General features: G+C 43.4%; 1 protein-coding gene across 4 annotated transcripts; it reads right to left on the bottom strand.

Moving 5' to 3' along the window:
* Nucleotides 1-4,611: 4,611 nt before the first annotated feature.
* bigmax (helix-loop-helix-leucine zipper transcription factor bigmax) lies at nucleotides 4,612-21,078 on the bottom strand. Of its 4 annotated transcripts, none has more exons than XM_075892544.1 (7): nucleotides 20,933-21,078; nucleotides 20,526-20,589; nucleotides 20,321-20,440; nucleotides 15,303-15,494; nucleotides 13,814-13,913; nucleotides 13,627-13,711; nucleotides 4,612-7,429 (listed from the first exon to the last, which is right to left on the bottom strand). In XM_075892544.1, the coding sequence occupies exons 2-7, from the start codon at nucleotides 20,563-20,565 to the stop codon at nucleotides 7,244-7,246; spliced, it is 723 nt and encodes a 240-aa protein (XP_075748659.1). In that variant the 5' UTR covers nucleotides 20,566-20,589; nucleotides 20,933-21,078; the 3' UTR covers nucleotides 4,612-7,243. The 4 variants fall into 4 exon arrangements, with proteins under 4 accessions (XP_075748659.1, XP_075748657.1, XP_075748658.1 ...); XM_075892542.1 differs by having other exon boundaries at nucleotides 20,526-20,585; nucleotides 20,912-21,065; XM_075892543.1 differs by having other exon boundaries at nucleotides 20,829-21,063.
* Between the last annotated feature and the right edge of the window lie 375 nt (nucleotides 21,079-21,453).

The following is a 21,453-nucleotide window of genomic DNA, read 5'->3' as shown; positions in this document are numbered from 1 at the left end:
GAAAAGCTGCGCACGCAATGAAGCTCGGTGAAGAAGAAAGCGCTTTTGCCGTGCGGAATAAGGCTGGAACGAAGCCCAAAAGCGATGCGTACAACATGCATATTTATCGGCGATTACAGTGAAACAGTGCCAAGTGCCGCGAAAGCAGCATATTTATGCATTTTACGGTAGTGAGCAGCAACCACATCGTACAAACTCAGCCCTCCTGAGGTGCACCACCGCTGAAGAAATTAACGCGATGCCACGTACAGTTACTGTCGGATAAAAGTACCTGCAGGGTCTCTCTAGGCTCAATTAATTACTAAGGAGCGATAGAAATACCGGTGCTTTCATGGGACAGCGCACAGCGGCGAAGTCAAGGAATATTTCGAAACTGTGCTAAGGGCGATAGTTATAGCGCGAGAACAAAACGACGACACAGAGACAAGAAGGACACGAGCGCTAACTTCCAGAAGTTAGCGCTCGTGTCCTTCTTGTCTCTGTGTCGTAGTTTTGTTCTCGCGCTATAGCTATCGCCATGCCATACCAACTAGCCCAAGCTGTTACACTTCTATGTGCTAAGGGGCTGTGAAACAGCACTGAAATGGCGGCAGAGGGGGACGGCCCCCGTCTGGCTTGACCTAACTGTTGCACGTGTCTTGCACATTCGTACAACGATCTGCCATGAACAAAAGCCGGCGCTGTTTAAAACAAGGCAGTACTTACACTAAGGAGGTTATACACATACCTGATATCGAATGAAGCGACCCTCTAAACGTCACCTGCTCATGCCGTTATTTCCAGAGTGCTTGCTGTACCATGATCGTGCGCTTGCTGTGGGAATTCTGTTCTTCGTACCCACTCCTCTCCTGTCCGCCCGTACGCAGATCCCACAGCTGGGTAAACGCGTCGATCGCTAACTGCTTTCGTCTGCAATCAACGCGCACGTGTACTGCGGTGCCGCACAACAAAGGGGGTTGGCACCGAATGACAGCGCGATTTATTTGGATTGCCATTTATTAAAAGCGTGCAGCACGCTAACAGCACTGCGCCGGACACGCTGACGAAAAGATAGTTCGAGTTACTTATCAAGATAAGGCTGTACCGTATGTATGCGTTCATTGGCGGCCGTCACCAAGTTATCTCGCTGTGCAGTATTTGTCTGGTTTACCTGAAAAGGCATCACTGCAGGCATATGCGTTCTACTCCAAATCCTTAACTTTTTTTTTCCTTGCACATACCGGAAAGAGCTTCCGCGGAACATTAATTGTAGCATCGGCCATACCACGAGCTCAGTGAAGCAGTTCACCTTTATATAGTTAGGGAGCCTGTAAACAACATCGAGTTCCAAGGGGAAACAGTAGTTTCTTTCTCGTCTTTCCCAAAAGCGTTATCTCCTCCTCGCCACTAACTTTCTCATAAAACACGCGAAATGTCTGAACTAAGCGGCGAGTCGGTCAGGATTTCGCGCCTTTCGACTACACGCTGTCGCAAAAGCAGTAAACAAAGTGAAATCCGTTTGTAGCGCACTATAGTGATGCGAAACAGAACGATCATGCGACTGCATGGTGAAGCAGGGCAGAAAATTTACGATGGATAACTTTCGGATATCCACCAATCGAGAGCTTATTTCATCTTGACGTCACGTGAACAAACTGCTGGCGTCACGAATTGTGCCGGAAAGATGGGAAACGTCGAGAGAAAATAACGTTCGTTTTTTTTTTTTTTTTTAACATTGTGCAAACACATTGGGTCGGTAGACCAAGCCCTAAGGGTCATTTACAGACCGATTTGAGCTCTCTGCGTAATTGTGCAATTTATTTCAACGCTTTAAAGCTGCAAATCACTGCAAATAGCTGCGACTCCGCAAAACGCGGTCTAAACCAGCTATTCACGGGACGACATTCCCTGGCAAAAAGATGTCACCCTGGCTGCTGATCTGATTGGCTGTGGAGCGCGTGAAGGTAAGATGGACTGGTAGGGTGGCGGCACCTGTCGGAGCAGATATCAACCACTCCGCTATCTTAGTGTTTGCTGCCATACGGCGAGCGTGTTACCGGGTGCACTGAGTGATGTCCTCCGAGATTGCACGCAACCTGTCGGCGGGCAATCTCGGAGGTCTAGACTGGATGAAGCTCAAATCGTCGAGTGCGCTCATGAAAGCTCTGCGATCGCCAGCGTTGCTAGCGCGTCTCCCCACTCAAGAGATGAAGAGGCACAGCTGGGATGAAAAGGAGTGTATAATTGCCTGTAGCGCCCTTGGTACACGGAATGTCGCTAAATTTGTAGGGCGAATGGTTTGATGATGCTGTAGCCTAAGCGCTCACAAAAACTTCAAAAACCGTTTCATGGTCTCTAAGCGACTAGTCAAAATGGCAACATGTGCCAGACAGTAAACACAGGACAACCACAACGTCAGCGAATGTACACTAAGCTCAACGAGCGCCTGCAGTCTCGGTAGGGGATTAGTCGCACCTGTGTGTCAAACGTAGCAGGCTTAAAACGGGCGCACATTATCAATGTCTTAACTTATAAAGAAGAATGCACAGTTGCATATTTTAATTGGACGGCAGTGACGGAATCTTTGCGAAAATTGGAATATACATTTTTTTTATCGCCCGTTTCAAGGAAGAGAAGTTTTCAATTCCTAATCTAAACTTTGAATACTTGCACATTTCTTGCAAATTCTGAAAGTAAAACAATTGTAACTGTAAGAAAACACTGGATTTTTTTATTGTGCCTACTTAACAGCACATGAAACGACAGCGAGAACCCAACTGTTCATCACTAATTGAGATGATGTCACAGAACGAGCGCTCAAAAAGGGCGCGCCGCCAAATTCTCGCGACGAACCGCCGGAGTGACGCCGCGAGGTCAACGAAAAATAAAGAAAAAGAAAACAAACATCTAAAGGCTCCCCGGGCGCGCGAGCCTCTCCTCTCGGAAGCGTGGCTTCGCCGACGAACCTCCTCACCCCACAACGGCGGCCGAGCAAGCACTCGATTTTTCTAGAAGGAAAGGGGCGTGGTCATACCGAGCTGAGTCATCCGCCGCGGAGGGCATTCCAACCGTCTCGCCCTCTCCCCAGCCTTCGCTGCGTATCGCGCCGACGAAATGACAAGAACCTTCTGGAATGTGGCGCGGAAGGTATTTAACCGAGCAGCGGAGATGAGAGCGGAGGAGGAGAAGACGGAAGTTAGCGCCAGAGCGCGTAGGGTATCCCGCCGTGTAGTCGGCGAAGGTTTTGTCCATGGAGACAAAGCAGGAGAGGAAGATGATTTCCACCTGAGGGGTGACGACTCGAGCTACAGGCAAGAGTGTGTGTTTACCGCTATCGAGCGAAGACGCGGGGCAACAGCTGCGTGTGTGACACCGACGTGTTTCCGGCGAAGAAGTTTGAAGCTTGGAGAGTGGCCAATTGAAGACGCGAGGGTTCCTGGAAGAGAAACTTCGGCGAGATTTCCTGGAAGAGAAACTTCGAGGGCAGCGGAACGACAACAACGCTGGACTTTGAGTGAGTGATTCTCGGAAGAGTATCATCCAGACTTTTGTTCCAAGAACTTTGGACTGAATAGGTTTTCTATCTCTTTAGTCTTTAAGTGTCTTGGTTGTTCAATGCATGCGACTGCATTGTAGTGCGTATTGTTTGTCTGTGTCCGTCGTTTCGAGTGTGGCTGATTGTACTGTGTAGTACGTTGTTTGATTGGCGACATATTGTATTCAACGATTGTTGAGTGTGCATAATTGTGTATCGTTTTTATCTGCCATTATTGAGAATATAATTTTGTTGTGTTTATCAACTCTCGGCTCTGACTTGTTCTTTGGGCCACAGCCGGCGTCCGCTGGCGCGCCAAAAAGGACCACTTCTAAATTGTCCACGCTTTCGTGGTGCGGTTCGAAGGCCGATACTTCGGCCCTTGGAATTAGCCCGGCGATTGCCTCCCCAATTAACGGGACCTGTGTGACAGATGACATAAGCATCAAATGAAGGTCCAGATTCCCACACTTGTTTATATTGCACATGGCTGTTTCGCCCTCCCCCAATTCACAAAAGAAGCAGATGGGACAGCCAAAGCACCTCCTAGACTACTCCCACAGTTCCAATTTACCAGAGCATTGCCTTTGTGCCAAAGATGCTACATAGAAATTGATGTGTTCTGCTCCAAAGATAGCCTGAATTCAGTGTCAACACTATCTACATCAATGCAGAGACATAAAATGTACAAGCACACCTTTCACTTCTCAAAAAGAGATATCATTCGTGTCTGATATAAATGCAGAGACATGAAATCTACATGCACACCTTTCACTTCTCAAATAGAGATATCATTAATGTCTGATTCGCTACATCACTTCTGTACTTGATGGGCTTTAGTTTTTCTCTATATTTTCTAAAAAGAGCAGGGCATACATGCTGCCTGAAAGAATAAACACATGGTTGTTGGATATCATCATAGTTTGTGTCCCTTCTTTAGTCCAGTTGCTATAACAGCTAATTTGCACATTTTACATGCCTGCTACAACGTTCAGCAGACATTAGCTAGCTAGCAGCAGACAGTTTATATTACCAGTGGGCAGCCCATTAGTAGAAAGCATTTTACATGGTGCACAAAGAACGAAAGGACAAGGAAGGAAGCAAGAGTCAATTTGTACTTTAATACACGACATCGTATGGGCACCGTGCTCTGAGAGCACCCATGTATAAAGTGCACATCACAATGTGCAAAAAATTGGATCACAGCAGCGTAGTGTGTCCTGAATATATGACAATATAACATGCAGATCACATCAGAAAGACATGACAGAGCGCAGACTGAGCATCATGAACTACATTCGATGTAAACTTGAGAGAAAAAACTTGTGCAGCAACACAGGACAATTAACACTGCTTCCTCTCACTTGAACTCGATACTTCACACTATTATTTGTCAAAGGAACACGGTACAAATAAAATTTCAAGCAGCTTCAATAGCAACAGTAGCAAACTTATTATAGATAGAAATCACATGCACACCTGCTTCCTAACAAACATATAAAATATCTATCCTGAAAAAAAAAAAGAAAACTGTAATATATCATTAAACTCGTATATTTCAGTGACATGATCGCACAGTGCCAAACAAATTGTGCCAGCTTGATAATGCTAAGATCATCTACCAAGCTGAATGGGCCATACAAATCTTTCCCGATAGTCACAGTGTGAATGTCCGTAAGTGCAGCATCTTGGAAGTGTTTCCTATAGTTGCTCCTTCATGAGCCCCCCCCCCCCCCCTGAAATTTTCACCTACACCTACAAATTTAACGAGCGCCAAAATAGAATTCTTGCTAAATTACTCAGGATTGCACCAGCAAGAATACAGATTCCAAGATTCAACAACAAAAACTTGACAAGTGTTTTGTCCTGTACCTTTTTTTTTGCTTAATTACACTGCAAAAGCCAAGGCCTTGACAAATATTGCCAGGGTCAATGTGCACCCCAAAATATACTTTCGTATATTTGAAGCTGTCATAGGAAAACCATCTCGCACAATTAGCGGCAGTGTCTAGTTGTAATTAATGCCAATTATACAGGACAAGTACATAGCTGAGGCTTCAGATCATACACTACACAGAAGAAACTGGTTGTACCACCAACATTCAGTAACATGGCTTATTTCTGAGACTATAGTCAATGGAGTACACTACTAAAAGCTGGAATTTCACAGGTGCAAAGTGTCAAGAATGAGGGATGTGCTTGAAGAAAAGGCAAAATTAGATGCACCAGTGCATCGTGCAGCTACATCACTAAGCAAAAGCAACTTACAATAACATCTGCTGTGGATAAGCAAGAATCCCAGATGACAATGGCAGCTCGTGATACAAGAAAAAATGGTGCATGCAATAGTGGCTGCTCTTGGTTCTTAAACTTGCAAACTTGTGCGTAAAAGCTCGCTGAATAAGGTGCAATATGCTAAACTTCCTACTAGTACAAAAAGGAGCTGTGATGCTGCCCAAAAGAAAGTCTTTTATGGCCTATTTCCAACCAAGTGCAGTTCAGCAAGCGCAAGAGCTGAAAAATCTGAAGACAAAAATGGTGAATAGCTATTCATCCAGCCTGACAAGCTTTGTTCTGGCAGCCCTGAGAAAACTAAGCAGATTTTAGAATTAACTCCTAGATGCAGATTGATAAACATCCCTCTTTTGCTACCTGGACAACAAAATGATTAGCTTCCCAACTTCTCAATGATCCCAAACAAGCTGGAAAACCAGTTTTTAAAGTTTGCCCATTCAATCTGCACAGAGAATGTAAAGAATTGTCTGGAAAATATGGTACAAAGATCAAATAAATTATTGAAGCAAAGCTGCGATTCGGCCTAGATGGAACATATCCATCTTGAAATTTCGCGCAAGCACCCAGGGACACAGAAAGGAAGACAGTGCCCGTTTGTCTTCTTTTCTGTGTTCCTGTGCACTTGTGAAAAAATTTCAAGATAAATAAATTATTGCCTGTAACTATGCATATCTAAAACTTGGGTTCTCCTGCTTTATTTGCACAAATGCTCTATTGCTATAACAAAACTACTCAGCCCAGGTCCAAAACAGTACCACTTACAGTGAACTGATCATCTGTTGACTCAGAGACTCGGGGTGTGCATTCTGCCAGCGAAAGTGCCGAGCACTCAGCAGGAGGAACTCAATATAGAACAGTATAACAAAAAAGAGCGCATATCAGCCAACGGTTTAGCTTTTCAAGCAGCAGCCAGTATACAGATCTGGCTAGTCACACCGATTGCATGGTTGCACACTAGAGGTGGTGTAACATGCATTTACTAATTAGCACTTTAGGCAACTGACCAGTCATTACAATTAAGAGTGGCATGCTGCAAGTATCATGTGGGTGGCCTATCTTTCAGATCAACTTGCTCGCATCTGTTTGTCCTCTGTTATATGCATGTAAGCTGAAAATTAATATCAGAGATGACACAGATATTGTCATGTTGTGTATGAGCAGGTTCTGAGGTTCTACTGTACTTGCAACGAAGTCATCTAAGTGGCTCCCCCTCCTCAGAACAAAAAAATGTTTGCCTGCTGCATGAAATTAGTGCTTGAAATCACTATAGACTAAATCACTGTTTTGCACTCGCAACCATGACAACCACACATTGAAAGGACTGGGAAAAATTTGTTTTTGAAAAGCCCCATCAAAAATCTTCCCTTAGATAAGAAGACCCTCAAGATTATGCTACATGCCGAGCGCCAGCTCCATCCATGCCGACCGCGAATGCTATGATTGCTGTGACCCCATCGTCTGGTTCAGCTGGGACAGTATTTGAACCACAACATCCTTGAGTGTTTGAGGCTTGCAGTATTCTTCAAGCCAGCTGAACACACATGCAGACAGTTCAGCAAAGCTGGAAACCGATATTGACGAGTTGAACGTCTGGAACAAGGAGTCTCCAATCGCCTGGAACTGAACGACGCGAAACAAAATAAATGTTAGAGAAGAAGCTTGAATGGGTAAAAGTGAAAAGAAATAAGAAAAAATGGCCTCATTGAAGTCGTATCGCACTTGAGCTAAGGACATGCCTCTTGGTAAGTGTATTGAAAAGCAGTGTAATAACTCATTTACTGATTTTAAATTTGCACACGTGAGTGTGAAATACTTGGCATACCTGAACAAAACTGCAGATTCACAACACAGTTTTCAGAGAAACTGTTAATACAACTAGCATGCGAAAGTGCTAAACTGGAAGCTCATATGTTATGTTATTTTATTCCTCAGGTGGTCTTCCATATGACCTCAAGAAGTACCATAGTAAAGCCATACATGCTATGAATGAAGTACTTTTTTTAATTTTTTGCACGGTTTGCAAAATGCTCTCAGTTAAGCCTTTTCCTAGATGCTGAAGCGATTGCAAAAAGGCAACTACGGCTCTTCTATTTATATAGGTAAACTTTTTCAAAAGAAGTAAATCCTTTCTGCCCTTTGTATTGCCATTGCTCGCTGCACCTCTCGTGCACGTGGCAAGTGCACGACAGAACCATGTCACGCTTACAAGACTCGGAGGTTTATTTGCAGCACTTATGGGTACATACATTCCACTCTCTTTCTTGAAAAGATGTTATGTTTGGACATGTCAGAAGGTTAATTGTCCTAGAAAAGAATGATTTATCTCGACAGGAGAAACAGAAAGAAAATGTTTCTCTGAGACAACTGTCGCACATGGCACTTGGATGCTATCAAAGCTGCTACCTACTCATTCTAAATGCCCTCGGTAAAATTCCCAGGATGCTCCTGTTGCATTTTTTATGGCACAATGCTTCCTACTAGCTTTTTTTTTTTTTCTCTTCATGGGATGCTATTGATGCCCAATGGGCACCAATAGCATCTTAGAGTCCAGTGTATGGGACACAAAATCTTGCATTAAGAGCGAACTCCTGATTACAAAAGCTACCTTTTCACAACATTGTTTTAAAAAGACAATAGCTACCTCACATCATTTAAATTATTCGAAGCGTGCAAAGATAGCTCCTAAAATAACTTTGCATAGATGAGTGCAAAGAAAGCATAAGTTGTCTTACGGATGTTGCCATTACTATGAGGTGCCCGCATAAGAAAATGCAGCAGAGTGAGGAACTACATTAAAAAGATATTGTTCGCTTCTTAGGGAAGTTGAAAAAGTGGTTTCAGTTCTGATTTCAGCTTTGCTTGGTCTTCTGTACAACTTTTTTTTCTTATGTCCTGTACATTGGTCATGGGCTCGGGAAGGGATATGTGGTGAAGCTCACAGAGTTGACATGTCCGGCCAAAAAATATTTGCGGGTTCATAATACGCACAAAATAAATGACACTGCCTGAACAGTAGTTTTGAAAAGGCGACACATCTGAAATTTTGAAGCAGCAAGGAGGCCAGAATATTCTCTTTCGGACAGGACTTTTTTCTCCGGCATTCTACACACGAGTGCTACAACAGAGAGTGATCAAAACCAGCAAGTGACCTTTTGGTCACATGTGGATTTAGTCCAATCAGAACACACTTCTGTTTGTAGGCAAATGACTACTGCCATTTGCATATACCACCCATAAAATCTTACTTCCCACATAGTATTCCAAAAATTTCCTGCCTCTATCAGTTTTTTTTATTACATTTTATTGGATCATGTGTCCCTAGAAAACACAACCTTTTGGCACTGATGTTCAGTGTACTAAAAACGAAGTGGGCACACGATGTTTCCGAGCCACTAGATATCATGTTAATGAAAACATGCATGAGTCATACACAATTGAGAGCAAATACAGTAAAAGCTCGTTAATTCAGATTTCACGGGACCGGAAAAACTGTCCGAATTAACCGAATGCCGAATTAATGAATGAACAGGAAAAACAACATTTAAAATCAAGCTGCAGAAGCATACCTTTATTTGTTGAAGTATTTTGTAATTGTCATCTGCGTTTTCGCGCAGATTCCGGCTGACATCACAATTTTTCTTAACTGTTCCAAATGGCCAACAGCACGCAAGCTGTCGGGAGTGTTCAGGCAAGCGTCCTCTAAGATTAACAGCACCTCCGAGACTTCCCGTGAGGTGCGATGAGGTCGCGGCTGTATCTCCTCGCATAATTCTTCGTCCGAATCATGGTCTTCATGGTTGCCCGTGACATCATTAATAATCTCTTGATCGGTCAGAAAACCACTCATGGCGACACCATGATCAATCGCGATGTAGTCCTGAAAGGTCACATCTGTGAGAAGGACAGTATCGAAAGTCGGGCAGTCATCGTCGGCGGACTCAGCTGACACCTCCTCGATGCCATCGTCAGCTACTGCTGCATGCTCGGGCCTCACAAAACCGCTGTGCCGAAAACAGTTGGCGATGACTTGCGGCGGAGTGTTTTTCCACACGTGGGCAATAATGTGCACTGCGCCGAGTAAGTCCACTTGATACAACTTTCCAGCTTCTGAGCATAGGATTATTCGCTCTAGCAGGTGCTTGCGGTACTTCTACTTCATGTAGTGAATGATACCCTGGTCCATCAGCTGAAGAGCAGATGTAGTGTTGGGCGGCAAAAAGACTACTTTGATGCTCTTCAGTTCGACGGTACAGTCATGGGCACTGCAGTTGTCAACAACCATATTTATCTTGCGGTCCTTCGAGGTGAAGTGCCGGTCCAACTGCTGCAGCCAGCCGCGAAAAATGTCCGATGTCATCCATGCCTTCCTGTTCACTGTGTACTCGACAGGAAGGCTTTTGACGTTCTTAAAACAACGTGGCTTAAGCGCCTTCCCGACGACAAGTAGTGGCAAGCGCTCCGTGCCAGTCATATTGGCGGCAAGAAGCACAGTTATCCTTTGCTTGCACTTCTTGCCACCAATGCACGCGTCCCCTTTGAAAGTCACCGTCTTGTCGGGCAGAGCTCTGAAAAATAGAGCAGTTTCATCTGCATTGAACACGTCACGTGGTTCATATGCGGCGATGTGCTCCAGCAGCTTCACATTTCTCCACTTGGTGGTCACGCTTTCGTCAACACTGGCCTTTTCGCCGCACACACTCCTGAAGACAAGTTCGTGTCTCTCTCGAAACCTCGCAAACCACCCTTCTGACGTTTTGAACGATTCAATGTTCATCATTGCAGCGTACTTCTCACCTTGCGCCATGATGAGAGGTCTGCTCAAAGGCAGATGCGCGTTGCGACAGTCAGTAATTTACCGGAGCAACGCTTCTTCGAGCTGGGGATGAGCTGCGGTACGCAACCGCTTTCTAGAGGCATGAAACTTCTCGCTTTTGAAGGCTTGTCGAATCTGTTGTTCATTTTTCACGTACGTTCCCAACGTGCTCCGCTTCACGTTGTACTTGGTCATAACCTGCTGTCGCGATTCGTCGTTCTTCAGTGCTTCCAAAATTTCCACTTTAGTCGTCAAGTTTTTCGCGTCGTAGTTCTGCCGCTTTTTCAGCGTTGCCATCACTGTAGCGCATGATAGTGGTGGCATGCAAATACGGTCACAATGGAAGAAAAAGAGAACTCCGCAAGAAGAGATGGTTACGACACGACAACACAAGGGAAAATGGCGTCGAAGGCGCTGAGTAGAGAAGAAAGAAAACGCCGACGTTCGGTGACGCTGCGGTCGCCCCCACTAGTTGATGATGATGGCGATGCCACTCAGGTTTCGGTTTCACTCCAGTGGTGCCAGCGCTGCTTTATCACACTTTTGTGTAGCAGCAGCCTTCAGCGTTTGTCCGAATTAAGCAGTGCAGAGCCGAATTCCGACGAAATAAAGAAGGTTTCGTCCCATAGGTTAACATGCACTTTGGCCGGGACCAATAAAGCCGTCCGAATGATCCGAATTTCCGAATTAACGGGTGTCGAATTAATGAGCTTTTACTGTATTGCTTGCCGTGGCAGCTTTCACCCAATCTTTACCTGCTCATGTTTGTTTTACCACTATAAAAGCACTTAACACTGCCTGTAGGAAGAAGCTGCGAGAGAACCTGTTTTAGGAGCTTGCTCAGCAAGCTTTTTATGCTCGCGCCTTGTTCGGCGGCCGCGGCTGGCGCATAGTCTTACGGTTGTCGCTCATGGCGTACTTTCTGATGATTCCAACAATGCTAGCTAGATAGCGCGGCACCACACAAGGCATAAGTTTTCGATGGCCTGCGCACTCACCTCCTCGCAACTACATCCACTTTGTTCTCCTCCCTTCGTAGGCATGGCAGCCCGTGACAAGTTCCAATGATGAGTGTTACAACCGGGTACTCATATCCTCCCAAGCTCTCTAACCTGTCTGCTCTCAACCCCGCTGAAGAATCCCTGATAGCTCCACGTCTGCCATTTATGAGCATTGGGCATTTGACTCACGGCAGTGGCCAGTATGGCATAAAGGGGCAGGTGCTCAACAAGCCGATCGATGTGGCCAACACTGTGCAGTCCCAGTCGCGAAACGTGCCCTACAATGCTGCCTTCGATGTACATATCATACGCCGGCTCGTTGACAAGCCTTCCTAAAGAAATGGTCTTGCCAAGAAATGCCCCGTGCACCTTCTAGCAAGCTGCCCTTAGTCATTCACTTTGTGGATAAGGCAATGACTTTTTTTACCCTTATACTATTACACAATACCAAGGTTGATACCTACAATCCTACCTTAAGTGGGAAACAATGGGATAGCATACATAGTTCTTTTTGTTGCGTTGAAACCTGCTCTCAGTTTTTCATTGTTCTGAAAACCAACTCTAATCAAATTAATTATAAGCAATTAATACTGAGGAAGTTGAAACATCAATGTTTTTCTAGAAATGGAGTCTGTACCGAAAAGAAAATTATTTTCCCGATGCCAGATTGCACTGAACAACTTATGTACAAAGTAACCTGCATTTTTTATAAGGCGTAAGTATTTCAATATAACTCACTATTTCTTGAAGTGTTTGGTAAAGGGAAACAGCATAATTTATGAAATACAAAAGTGTACAAGTACAGTAAAACCTCGTTAACTGAAGGTCGCTGGGAATGTGAAAAATAGAATTAAACAGCTTATAAAATCAGTAAACATACAGAAAGTGAGATGCAAGGAACTTCGAATTACTGAAAATATACAGAGGTGTGAAGCTCCAAGGGTTATGCTTTCCAGCAATACCTAGTCATAATTTTGACGAAAGCACCGGTGTATGGCAGGCATCACCGCTGCAAGCAAGGAGGGAAAAAAAAAAGTCAGCTGAAATGCACGTTTGCATCATGATGCAAACATTCACTCATTGTTAGAGTTAAAATATTGATTGACATGTGGGGTTTAACGTCCCAAAACCACCATATGATTATGAGAAACGCCGTAGTGAAGGGCTCCGGAAATTTTGACCACCTGGGGTTCTTTAACGTGCACCCAAATCTGAGCACACGGGCCTACAACATTTTCGCCTCCATCGGAAATGCAGCCACCGCAGACGGGATTCGATCCCGCGACCTGCGGGTCAGCAGCCGAGTACCTTAGCCACTAGACCACCACGGCGGGGCTAGTGGTAAAATAAACAATGTAACAACGGCCAGTGCGATGAAATACGCTATGTGTTTTGAATGGGTCATTGCATAGTCGCATACATTGTTAATTCCATCAGACTGTCGTTTACTTAGTTCTTTACAATCCCAGAAGAAATAAGTTGATCACGATGCACTGATGTTGCGAGACGCATGCAGTCTGCTGCCTGCGTGTCACTGCTATGTTGCAGTGAAGCACGTTTTTTCTGCACGCACTTTTTTAGCTGACCACAGGACCACTGTCTTTTATTGTTGTTGTTTTTGTTTTACTGGCAGCAACAAGGCTGGGGTGATTGACCTGTCACACATTAGTAATGCTTGTGGCTACTAAGGGCTGTTGTTTTTTGCAGATTTGCGGCAAAATCTGGATCGGTCATCGGCACATGGCATCCAAAGTCTTCTAATTAACCAGACTCATGCTGACCATTGCTTCAAATTATCCACTCAAACTTGCATTTCAATATACGGCACCAAATTAAACCTTTGGATTAAATGGTATTTTGAAATAACCACGACAACCTTCGAACTAATGAGGTTTTACTGAACCAAGTCACCGAAAAACATTTCAGTCCTGCCAGCTCAAAGGCAATGGCCAACCCACAAGGAAAAGCTATGAAAAGGCAAGCTCAACGACGTTCTCACATACCACTTGAAACTTGATTTCATCACTGATATGATTCTTGTTTTGGCCAGGTTGACTTTGGTGTACTTTGACGATTTGCTCGTAGTTACTGAGGATGAAAAAAAAAAATTTAGAACAAGCCAACTGTCTTTTGTGGCAAGATGACTCAAAATGACTGAACAGTTTAAAACAACATTAAAACAAATCTTACACTTTCATTATTTGCAGGGCAACAACTTCTTTCCTCAGTGCAGAGAGTTCCTCTTCATGTTTTTTTTTCTGTTGTAGCAAGAATGTTATGTAATCTATAGCTGTAGAAGAAAAAAAAAAGTGCTTGAGTGCAAAAGCAACTCATGAAGCTTTTGAGTCTGTACAGAAATGATGCTCACATCACAAGTAAGGAGGGTACACCAACCAGTGATGACAACACAGCACTGTATAGACACTAAAAGCAAGCACAGAGGCAAGCTAAAGGATTAGAACTCAAAGGCACTTCAAACATGAAGTTGACGAACAGTTCCCAAAATTACATAACGACGTAAGCATTGAATGTCACTGGCACCACCAAAAAGAAAGTATGACATTGGCCACTTTAATGGGACACTAAAGAGGGAAAGAATCTTTTTTGTATAGGTTATTGACTCTTTCACAACACCGAAGGCACCACCCTTACAACAAGAGGTGCTTGGCAAATGAGAAAATGTGCAAAGAGAGAAAATGCAGCTGCTGACATCGCCTTAACATTCATGCATCAGCCCCACATGACTTCATATATTTTGATGGCGTCTGCTGCAGTCTACATGATTGTTTGTTGCTAAACATGAGTTGAATTGTGTTCAAACGATGCTTAACATAGCCAACTTCCAGATATGTTCAATGAAACAACATGGCCAAAGTATGCCTAAAGGACCGAAATTCCCGGCATCACACTGATATTACCGTGTTGAATTTGCAGAGGAATTCACATTAATGACAACACAGTACTCTAAATATAACTTACCAGTGTAAACTGATTTAATGCTGCTTTTCAGTGTCCCTCCAACATACATGAACAAAAGAGGAGGAATTTTATGAGCTTGTTTTTCTATACAAGACACAATCCTAGAGAGAACCCATAAAAAAACCAGCCAAAGAAAGTACAGCGGATGTTCTTTGTAGCACTAATTACAAAATAAACTTGAAGAAACCAAAGTGGACAAAAAGACAACTAGCCGCTGGCAGAGATTCAACCAGCAACCATTGAATAACTCGTCTGATGCTCTACCAGTGGCGGTTAAGCTGCTGTGGCGGTCGTTCTCTTGTACACTTTATCGGGAATGGTTGAAGTGTACAGGAGGACGACTGCCGCAGAATATCGGATGCATTATTCGAAGGTTCCAGGTTCAGTACCTGCTGGCGGCAAGTTGTCTTTTTGCGCGCTTTGATTTTTTGACATTTATAACATATTTACCAAAAATATCTTCTCCTATACTTCCCTTGGCTTGATTGTCTACTGGTTCTCCCCAGGGTTCAACATAAAAGCCCATACGACAAGCTCAGTTCAAGTCGTGCTAAGTCATACCATCATGACTCACTCCTTAAACTCACAACATTTAGGCCCTAAACTACTTAAGTTATGAAGCTAGTCAAGTGAACACCGGTAAACTGCTCCGACATTGGAACTACAATTCAATGAGGCTGTGCGAAACGTGGACACTTGCATTTCTGAAGCACTGTTGCTTTGCTCATTTTGAACGAGTTTGTGCTGTCTTGTTGGCATGTGGGCACCAGCATCTGTAGGTCGTCGTAACCCTTTTTGATGGCATCCCTGCGTTTCTGCTCAGCCTGTGTGTGGGCTTCCCTTCTGCGTTCCTTGTAGCTAATGGTGGACTTGTGGTCGCTATCCTCATCATCTGCACAGAGAGGAAAGCTCACGTGACTGACCTGCCATAAAACAAGCTCGCGCATACATCACGATGTCAACAACAAGAATTCTACAGCGAAGGATTTAATCTCTGGAAGCTGTACGGTGGCTACTAGGGAGTCTGTAGCTCTCCAATCATGGCACAGAACAATCAGGCGAGGATAAAGAAAAACTTGCAGGCACTGAGTGAATTTAGTTGATACAGGGCACAGTAATTGGCCTGGTCAGCACTCAGGGGAACATTTCTCTCATAAACAACTTTGAAATAATATTTGTTGGCTGTATGATTTTAAAAGCAAGCATCTCTGTGAGACGGTATGGTACGCATGAATTAAGACATTATGCAGTCAGTTTTATGCAAGGGAACATCCAAATAACATGAAGGATTGACCTTTTTGAATGGGTGGTGGCTCATATCAGCTATAGCTTTAACTTGTAGTGAAGTAGTATTAACTATATGTAATGAACAACTAAGTTTCACTGCAGCTTTGTTTTAGCAACCTATTACATGACTTCACTTCTAACATCTTAAATTCAGCTTTGCCTTCACTGTCCCTAAAACTTCAATGCTTTCAATAATTCAATACTTTCAATAACTTCAATAATTCAGAACCATTTCTTTAGGCTGTGGGGCGAAGGCCTATTACGGAGAAGTATCAGGTGTTCAGCATTATCATCCTCGTCCCCCTGTGCCCCATAAAGTGTTTCTATTTGTTTGTACTCGGCTCATTAGGTCTTAGTCTCAAACAGTCCCATTCTACCTTCCAACAGAGTAACCTCAAGAGTTATCATAGATCATTGACATTGCTGCTTTGAAGTTATGCGAATTTTCAGTGCCGATTTCATTAGCACCCCTATTTTCCACATGCCCCTCTCTGCTTCTAGGACCTTTTACAGCAAAAGCTGTTATGAGATCACAACAAGGATCACAACAAATCATCGCCACACAGAAGCTCTTGGAGACATTGCAAGTAAAGCATAAAGTTCTGGTACTAAGGAGACCCTTTCAAACAATTAAAATGGGATTCGACAATATATTTCTCAAGAATCGCAAAGATCTTTCTGGTAGGTACTTGAAGGCCATTTTGAAAAACCACCTGGCAAGATTAAAATTGAAGATTGTAATAGCAACTGATGCTTGTTTGTCAAGAAAAGGCAGGAGTGGGAATTGCATCTTCACCATTGGAGTGGTCTTTTTCAATTCCTTTACCTGATTTTATATCTATTGATCAAGTGGCATAACTTGCAATTGTCTTAGCACTACGGCAATCGCCTCTATCCATAACAAATGCTGTCGTTCTTACAGACTGCCTGTCTGTCTGTTTTTCATTACCTGCACCAAATATATGCTGTATGCTTTAGAAGTGTTTTAGGCCCTTGCCCAAGACATTTACGTCTTTTCGATTTGTATGGGTATCAGGTATTACCTTCAGGTAATAAGGTATTACCTTATTATCAGGAATTAACCTTCAATGAATATGCACTTGGAGTGGCCTCACATAATGGCCCCATAACTTCTTTATTGCCGACGCTAGCATTTATCGCCGTGGCACGATTTGAAAAATTTGCCACATCGAATAACTTTGCAAAGTCTTGCTTGGCAACATCCGAGTTTTCTCATCTTAAGTTTCCTTGAAAAAATCGATGGTGCTCTTCTAGAAGGGTGGAAATATCAATTACAAGACTACGATTCTGAGTCCTTCCACTGAATTTTTACCTACACAAGTCCGGTCTGGTACAGTCACCCTTGTGCCTCCACTGCAACGAGAGTGAATCTCTGCATTGTTTCCTTTTAACATGCAAGCTATTTGCAAATAAAAGGAAAAGACTGTTAGAAGAACATCTCCATAGGCTAGCTTTAAATTTATCCCTTCCGGTGGTCTTTTCCTTAGGAGCAACTAAAACGGGCTGTAGCCACAGCAACGTTCGCAAAGCTGTATGCGATTTTCTATGAGAAACAAAACGAATATAATGTTAAGCATAGGCATAAGTTAACTCTGTTTTTAACCCTGTCAGCTTGTTGGGCTTTCTTTTGCTTTTAGTTTACTTATTATTTTTTTTTAATCTGTGTTTTACCAATTTCCCTATCTAAACGTATTCAATTAGTAAAACAACTTGATTTCTAAGATAAGGTACCGTCCGTTTCATAGCCGATACATTGTGGTGGGTAGCGGCAAGCATGTAAGGGCCAACCAACCAACTCTACTACACAAAATTTCTGATAATTTATGGTGTAGAAAGTACCCTGCAAGTGTGTTAATAGCAACTAACCAAACAGTGTTAAAAAAGGACCTGAAACAACGCTGTTTCAGCTTTTAAAAGAAAAGCGGCGCACAAAAAGACGGAGACAAAGAAGAGAACCACACACAGCGCTGCACTCACAACTGTGAGTGCAGCGCTGTGTGTGGTTCTCTTCTTTGTCTTTTTGTGCGCCGCTTTTCTTTTAATATGAATATACACCAACTCGCCCAACTTTCTATTCTGTTCCAGCTTTCGCTGTGACTGTGCTACGCTTTGCACGCAGTCCTGGCGATTTTTTTCTTAACCGACGATTCTTTTTCAGTGACATCACCAATCACAGTTCCACCTGGTGTCTTGGTCTGGAAATGCCCTAGCTAAGATGATTTTTCCTGACGCATCCTGAAGTGTCAAAACAGATGCATCGTATCAAGCCAACAGAAAATTATACTGCTGAACAATCTCAACAATGGCAAGCGATGCAGCAAAAAACTGCAGGACTCTCGAGCTTTGTCTTTAAGAGTACATTGTGATAGCGTTATCAGGCCTCCTGCGCATCACTTTCTGAACTGCTAGTCTGCTTCGGTTGTCGGTACATGCCACAACAGTGCTGCAAAAAATGGAACGACTGTGCGCATAACATAAGCCATTTCAAAATATCATTAAATGCCTATAGCAAGCACTGTTATTAAGTGTACATTATGCCCTAATTATTCCTTTTGCAAATAAAAAAGGGCCCACTACACTAACCTTAACAGCTATTCACTTGGTTGATAGTTATCCTGCTGATGATTAAATATGCCTTAGCGTTTTGTAATCAATGGGCCTTCCAATCGCCCAACTCACAACTTTTGACGCCTGGTGCGATTGTACGCTTCTGCCACGCAATAAATAATGTGCAAAAGAGACTCCTTCCATTACATGACATTCATAAAGTGATTTTTCAAAACCTGTTTTAACAAATAATGTGGCTCTGTGGTAAGACGCTTGCTAGGCATACGGACTGGATTCGACTTTCACTCAGACCTGAAAATTTTTAACATTTATTTTATTTCCATCTTGATTTTTCAATCACAGACAAGATGATTTTTCGCTCCCAACCAATGATATCAGCCTATGCCGACACCAACGCCGATTCTGGAATTTCTGCAAAACAAGCTCTTTAACGCTATTGCATCAAAATAACGTCCCAGGTGAATTTAGACAAAGCAAAAGTGGTGTTCAACAGATACTAGTTAACAAACAAGTATTATCACAAAATCTTGAAGGCAAGGTAACTTGTGGCACACATTATGGTTGGACACACACCAGCCATGTACAAAATATCAACAGCTAATGTAGCTTAAAACATATTTAAAGTCAACTTTAAAGAGAGTACCCTGCAGTTGCAGGCGAAATGGGAAGATCTTGCAACACCGCCAACTTGGTTCAAGTATGAAGAACTAACAGCCAGATGCACCACTAACTTGCATTGGCTGCCTTGCCTCTTGCATGCACTCTCGTACACACGATGCGGTGTGAGGCATTTGGTGGGTATGTCAATTCTGTGCGCTCACATGGCAACTCAGCTTAGCTTCACTGGGTCCCATTTCTCTCGGTGCTCTTCAAGAAGAAACTACAACAGGGCACTGCAGGAATTCTTCTAAATAACCGACCGTCGTGCACTCTAGCAAATGGGGCTTTATGTTTTTGTAAGCAACTTAGCTAGTTCTTGCAAGAAGAAGCAAGATTCAAAAATTTTTTATCAGTACTTCTCTCATAATGGCATTGCAGCAATCACAAGAATTCATATTGAATTGCGGGCCATGGTGTCACCACGTTTCTCAAGACATTTTTTGTCTTATTAAACTCACTAGTGTCAGTTGTCAGGCCCTGCCCAACAAAACCACATGGCTGCAGCAGTCCGTGGTTGGGCACTGCTAAACAAGTTCCACTAAAGTTAATTCACGTGTGTTTTCTCGCTACCTTATTCTTCACCTGTAAAAGAATAAAGTTCTTTAGAGCTTTCAGTTTTTTAGTTTGGACTGGAAGGGACGGGAGGTGGGGAAAGGTTTCAGATCGCAAATGATTAGCTGTCATGTCAATTAAATTCTCTAACGCACCTATAACTGAAGATACACTGGAATGTGTATCTTCCAGATTTGTCCGATAACCTTGGACTCGGCTTTTGGTATCCAATCTGAAACCGTAAAAGTTTCACACAGAGGCTTCGCTAGGAAGTGTATTTGCTAGAAGCACACTGAAATTATCTTTTCTTGTTCGAATTCATGACTGTGTTCCCTCCATCTACTGTCTTGTTCAATCCTACCAGTGTAAGCCTGAGCAAACTGGTTGTCGTAAGAATATGCACTGTACAAAACGTGAATCTAACATAAGAAGATAATTTTTCCTCCAATTCGATTTTGAGCGGCACATACAATGAGTACGACCACTTATAAAATCATCATCGAGGTATGGAACCCATAAAACAGGCTGAAATACTCCGATAAAAAAAACGCAAAAATGAACAACAGGCGTTATAACTCGACCAGAGTGCTGATCTTTCAACGCAAAAATTATAATTTCCAGGAACAGCACCTGTGTTGTGAGCCGAAGAGGACGTGAGGATATTGTCTATGGATCCTGTCGACGACGTGCGCGAAAAGGAAAATTTGTCCGGTAACGTTGGACTCGGGAGGCCCGCCTTTGGGTCCCAATCTGAAACCGTAAAAACCATGGCACATAACCAAAAGGTGCGTATCCAAGCTCTTGCAGCGTGCGGCTGAGCGGGGGATCAACTCACCAGAATCGTGCTTCGAGTCGTTACTCATGGCTTCAGCCATTCAGAAAGTACACTCCAGATCTTCCTGTAAAAAACGGGCCACTACATTACGCTGGTGGCAGTTTGTGCAACAATGCTCGCTACGATGAGCGGCACTTTCACCTTCAATCGAAACCGTCAGAAGAGTAGTTACATGTACACTCAATTATCGGCGCAGCAGCGTTCCGCAAAGTGAAACTCGATTACGCAGACAGGGCGCACGCGAAAAGCTAGCAGAGGCGATAAAAGGTACGCATCACACGATATCGCACGAGGTTAAAACACCTGTAAACAACCACATAGCTGCGGTGCCGTGCCGGCATTTTATGTTTGAGAGCCAGCGAATCGAGTGCCAGCGGACGTTTCACTTGCCAAGTGAAAGTACGAACGTGGCCGTGTCTTGGCAGTTACAGTACGAAGGTAAGACCTGCTGTACAGCTGCAGGAACCGACAAAAATCACACTCGAAGCCATCATTCCTACGCCATTTCTTGGACACGTTTCGTGGTAGATGTAAATTTCCACAGCTTCCTAAGGGGGGCGTAAAATACGTAAACGGTCGCATACCTTCAAGTACTAGGATGGTAGACAGCGCCAATTGTGTCGGCGGTCATATTGAACAATCAACCTCCAAATCCACCGTTTTTTTTTTTTTAACTTGGCCTTTGAGAGTCACAACTGAACCTCAGAGATTTTGTCAATTCTGGTTGCATTGCTTGTAGACTTACATTTTTTTTTTCCACAGATGGTGATACAAATTTGCAATATATGAAAACATTTAACCTTAATTCAGAAAAAAAAACGTGAAGCATTATATGGGCAAAGCTATATTTTCACATATTTATAATTACGAACAATTTCACTTGTTGCAATAAAAATTCAAAACGGCATAGAAGGCAAATGTAAGTGGA

This window comes from Rhipicephalus microplus, chromosome 4, assembly GCF_043290135.1.
Source record: "Rhipicephalus microplus isolate Deutch F79 chromosome 4, USDA_Rmic, whole genome shotgun sequence".
Taxonomy (NCBI): domain Eukaryota; kingdom Metazoa; phylum Arthropoda; class Arachnida; order Ixodida; family Ixodidae; genus Rhipicephalus; species Rhipicephalus microplus.
The sequence above is the reverse complement of the archived record's forward strand: the minus strand, read 5'-3'. Positions and strand labels throughout refer to the sequence as shown.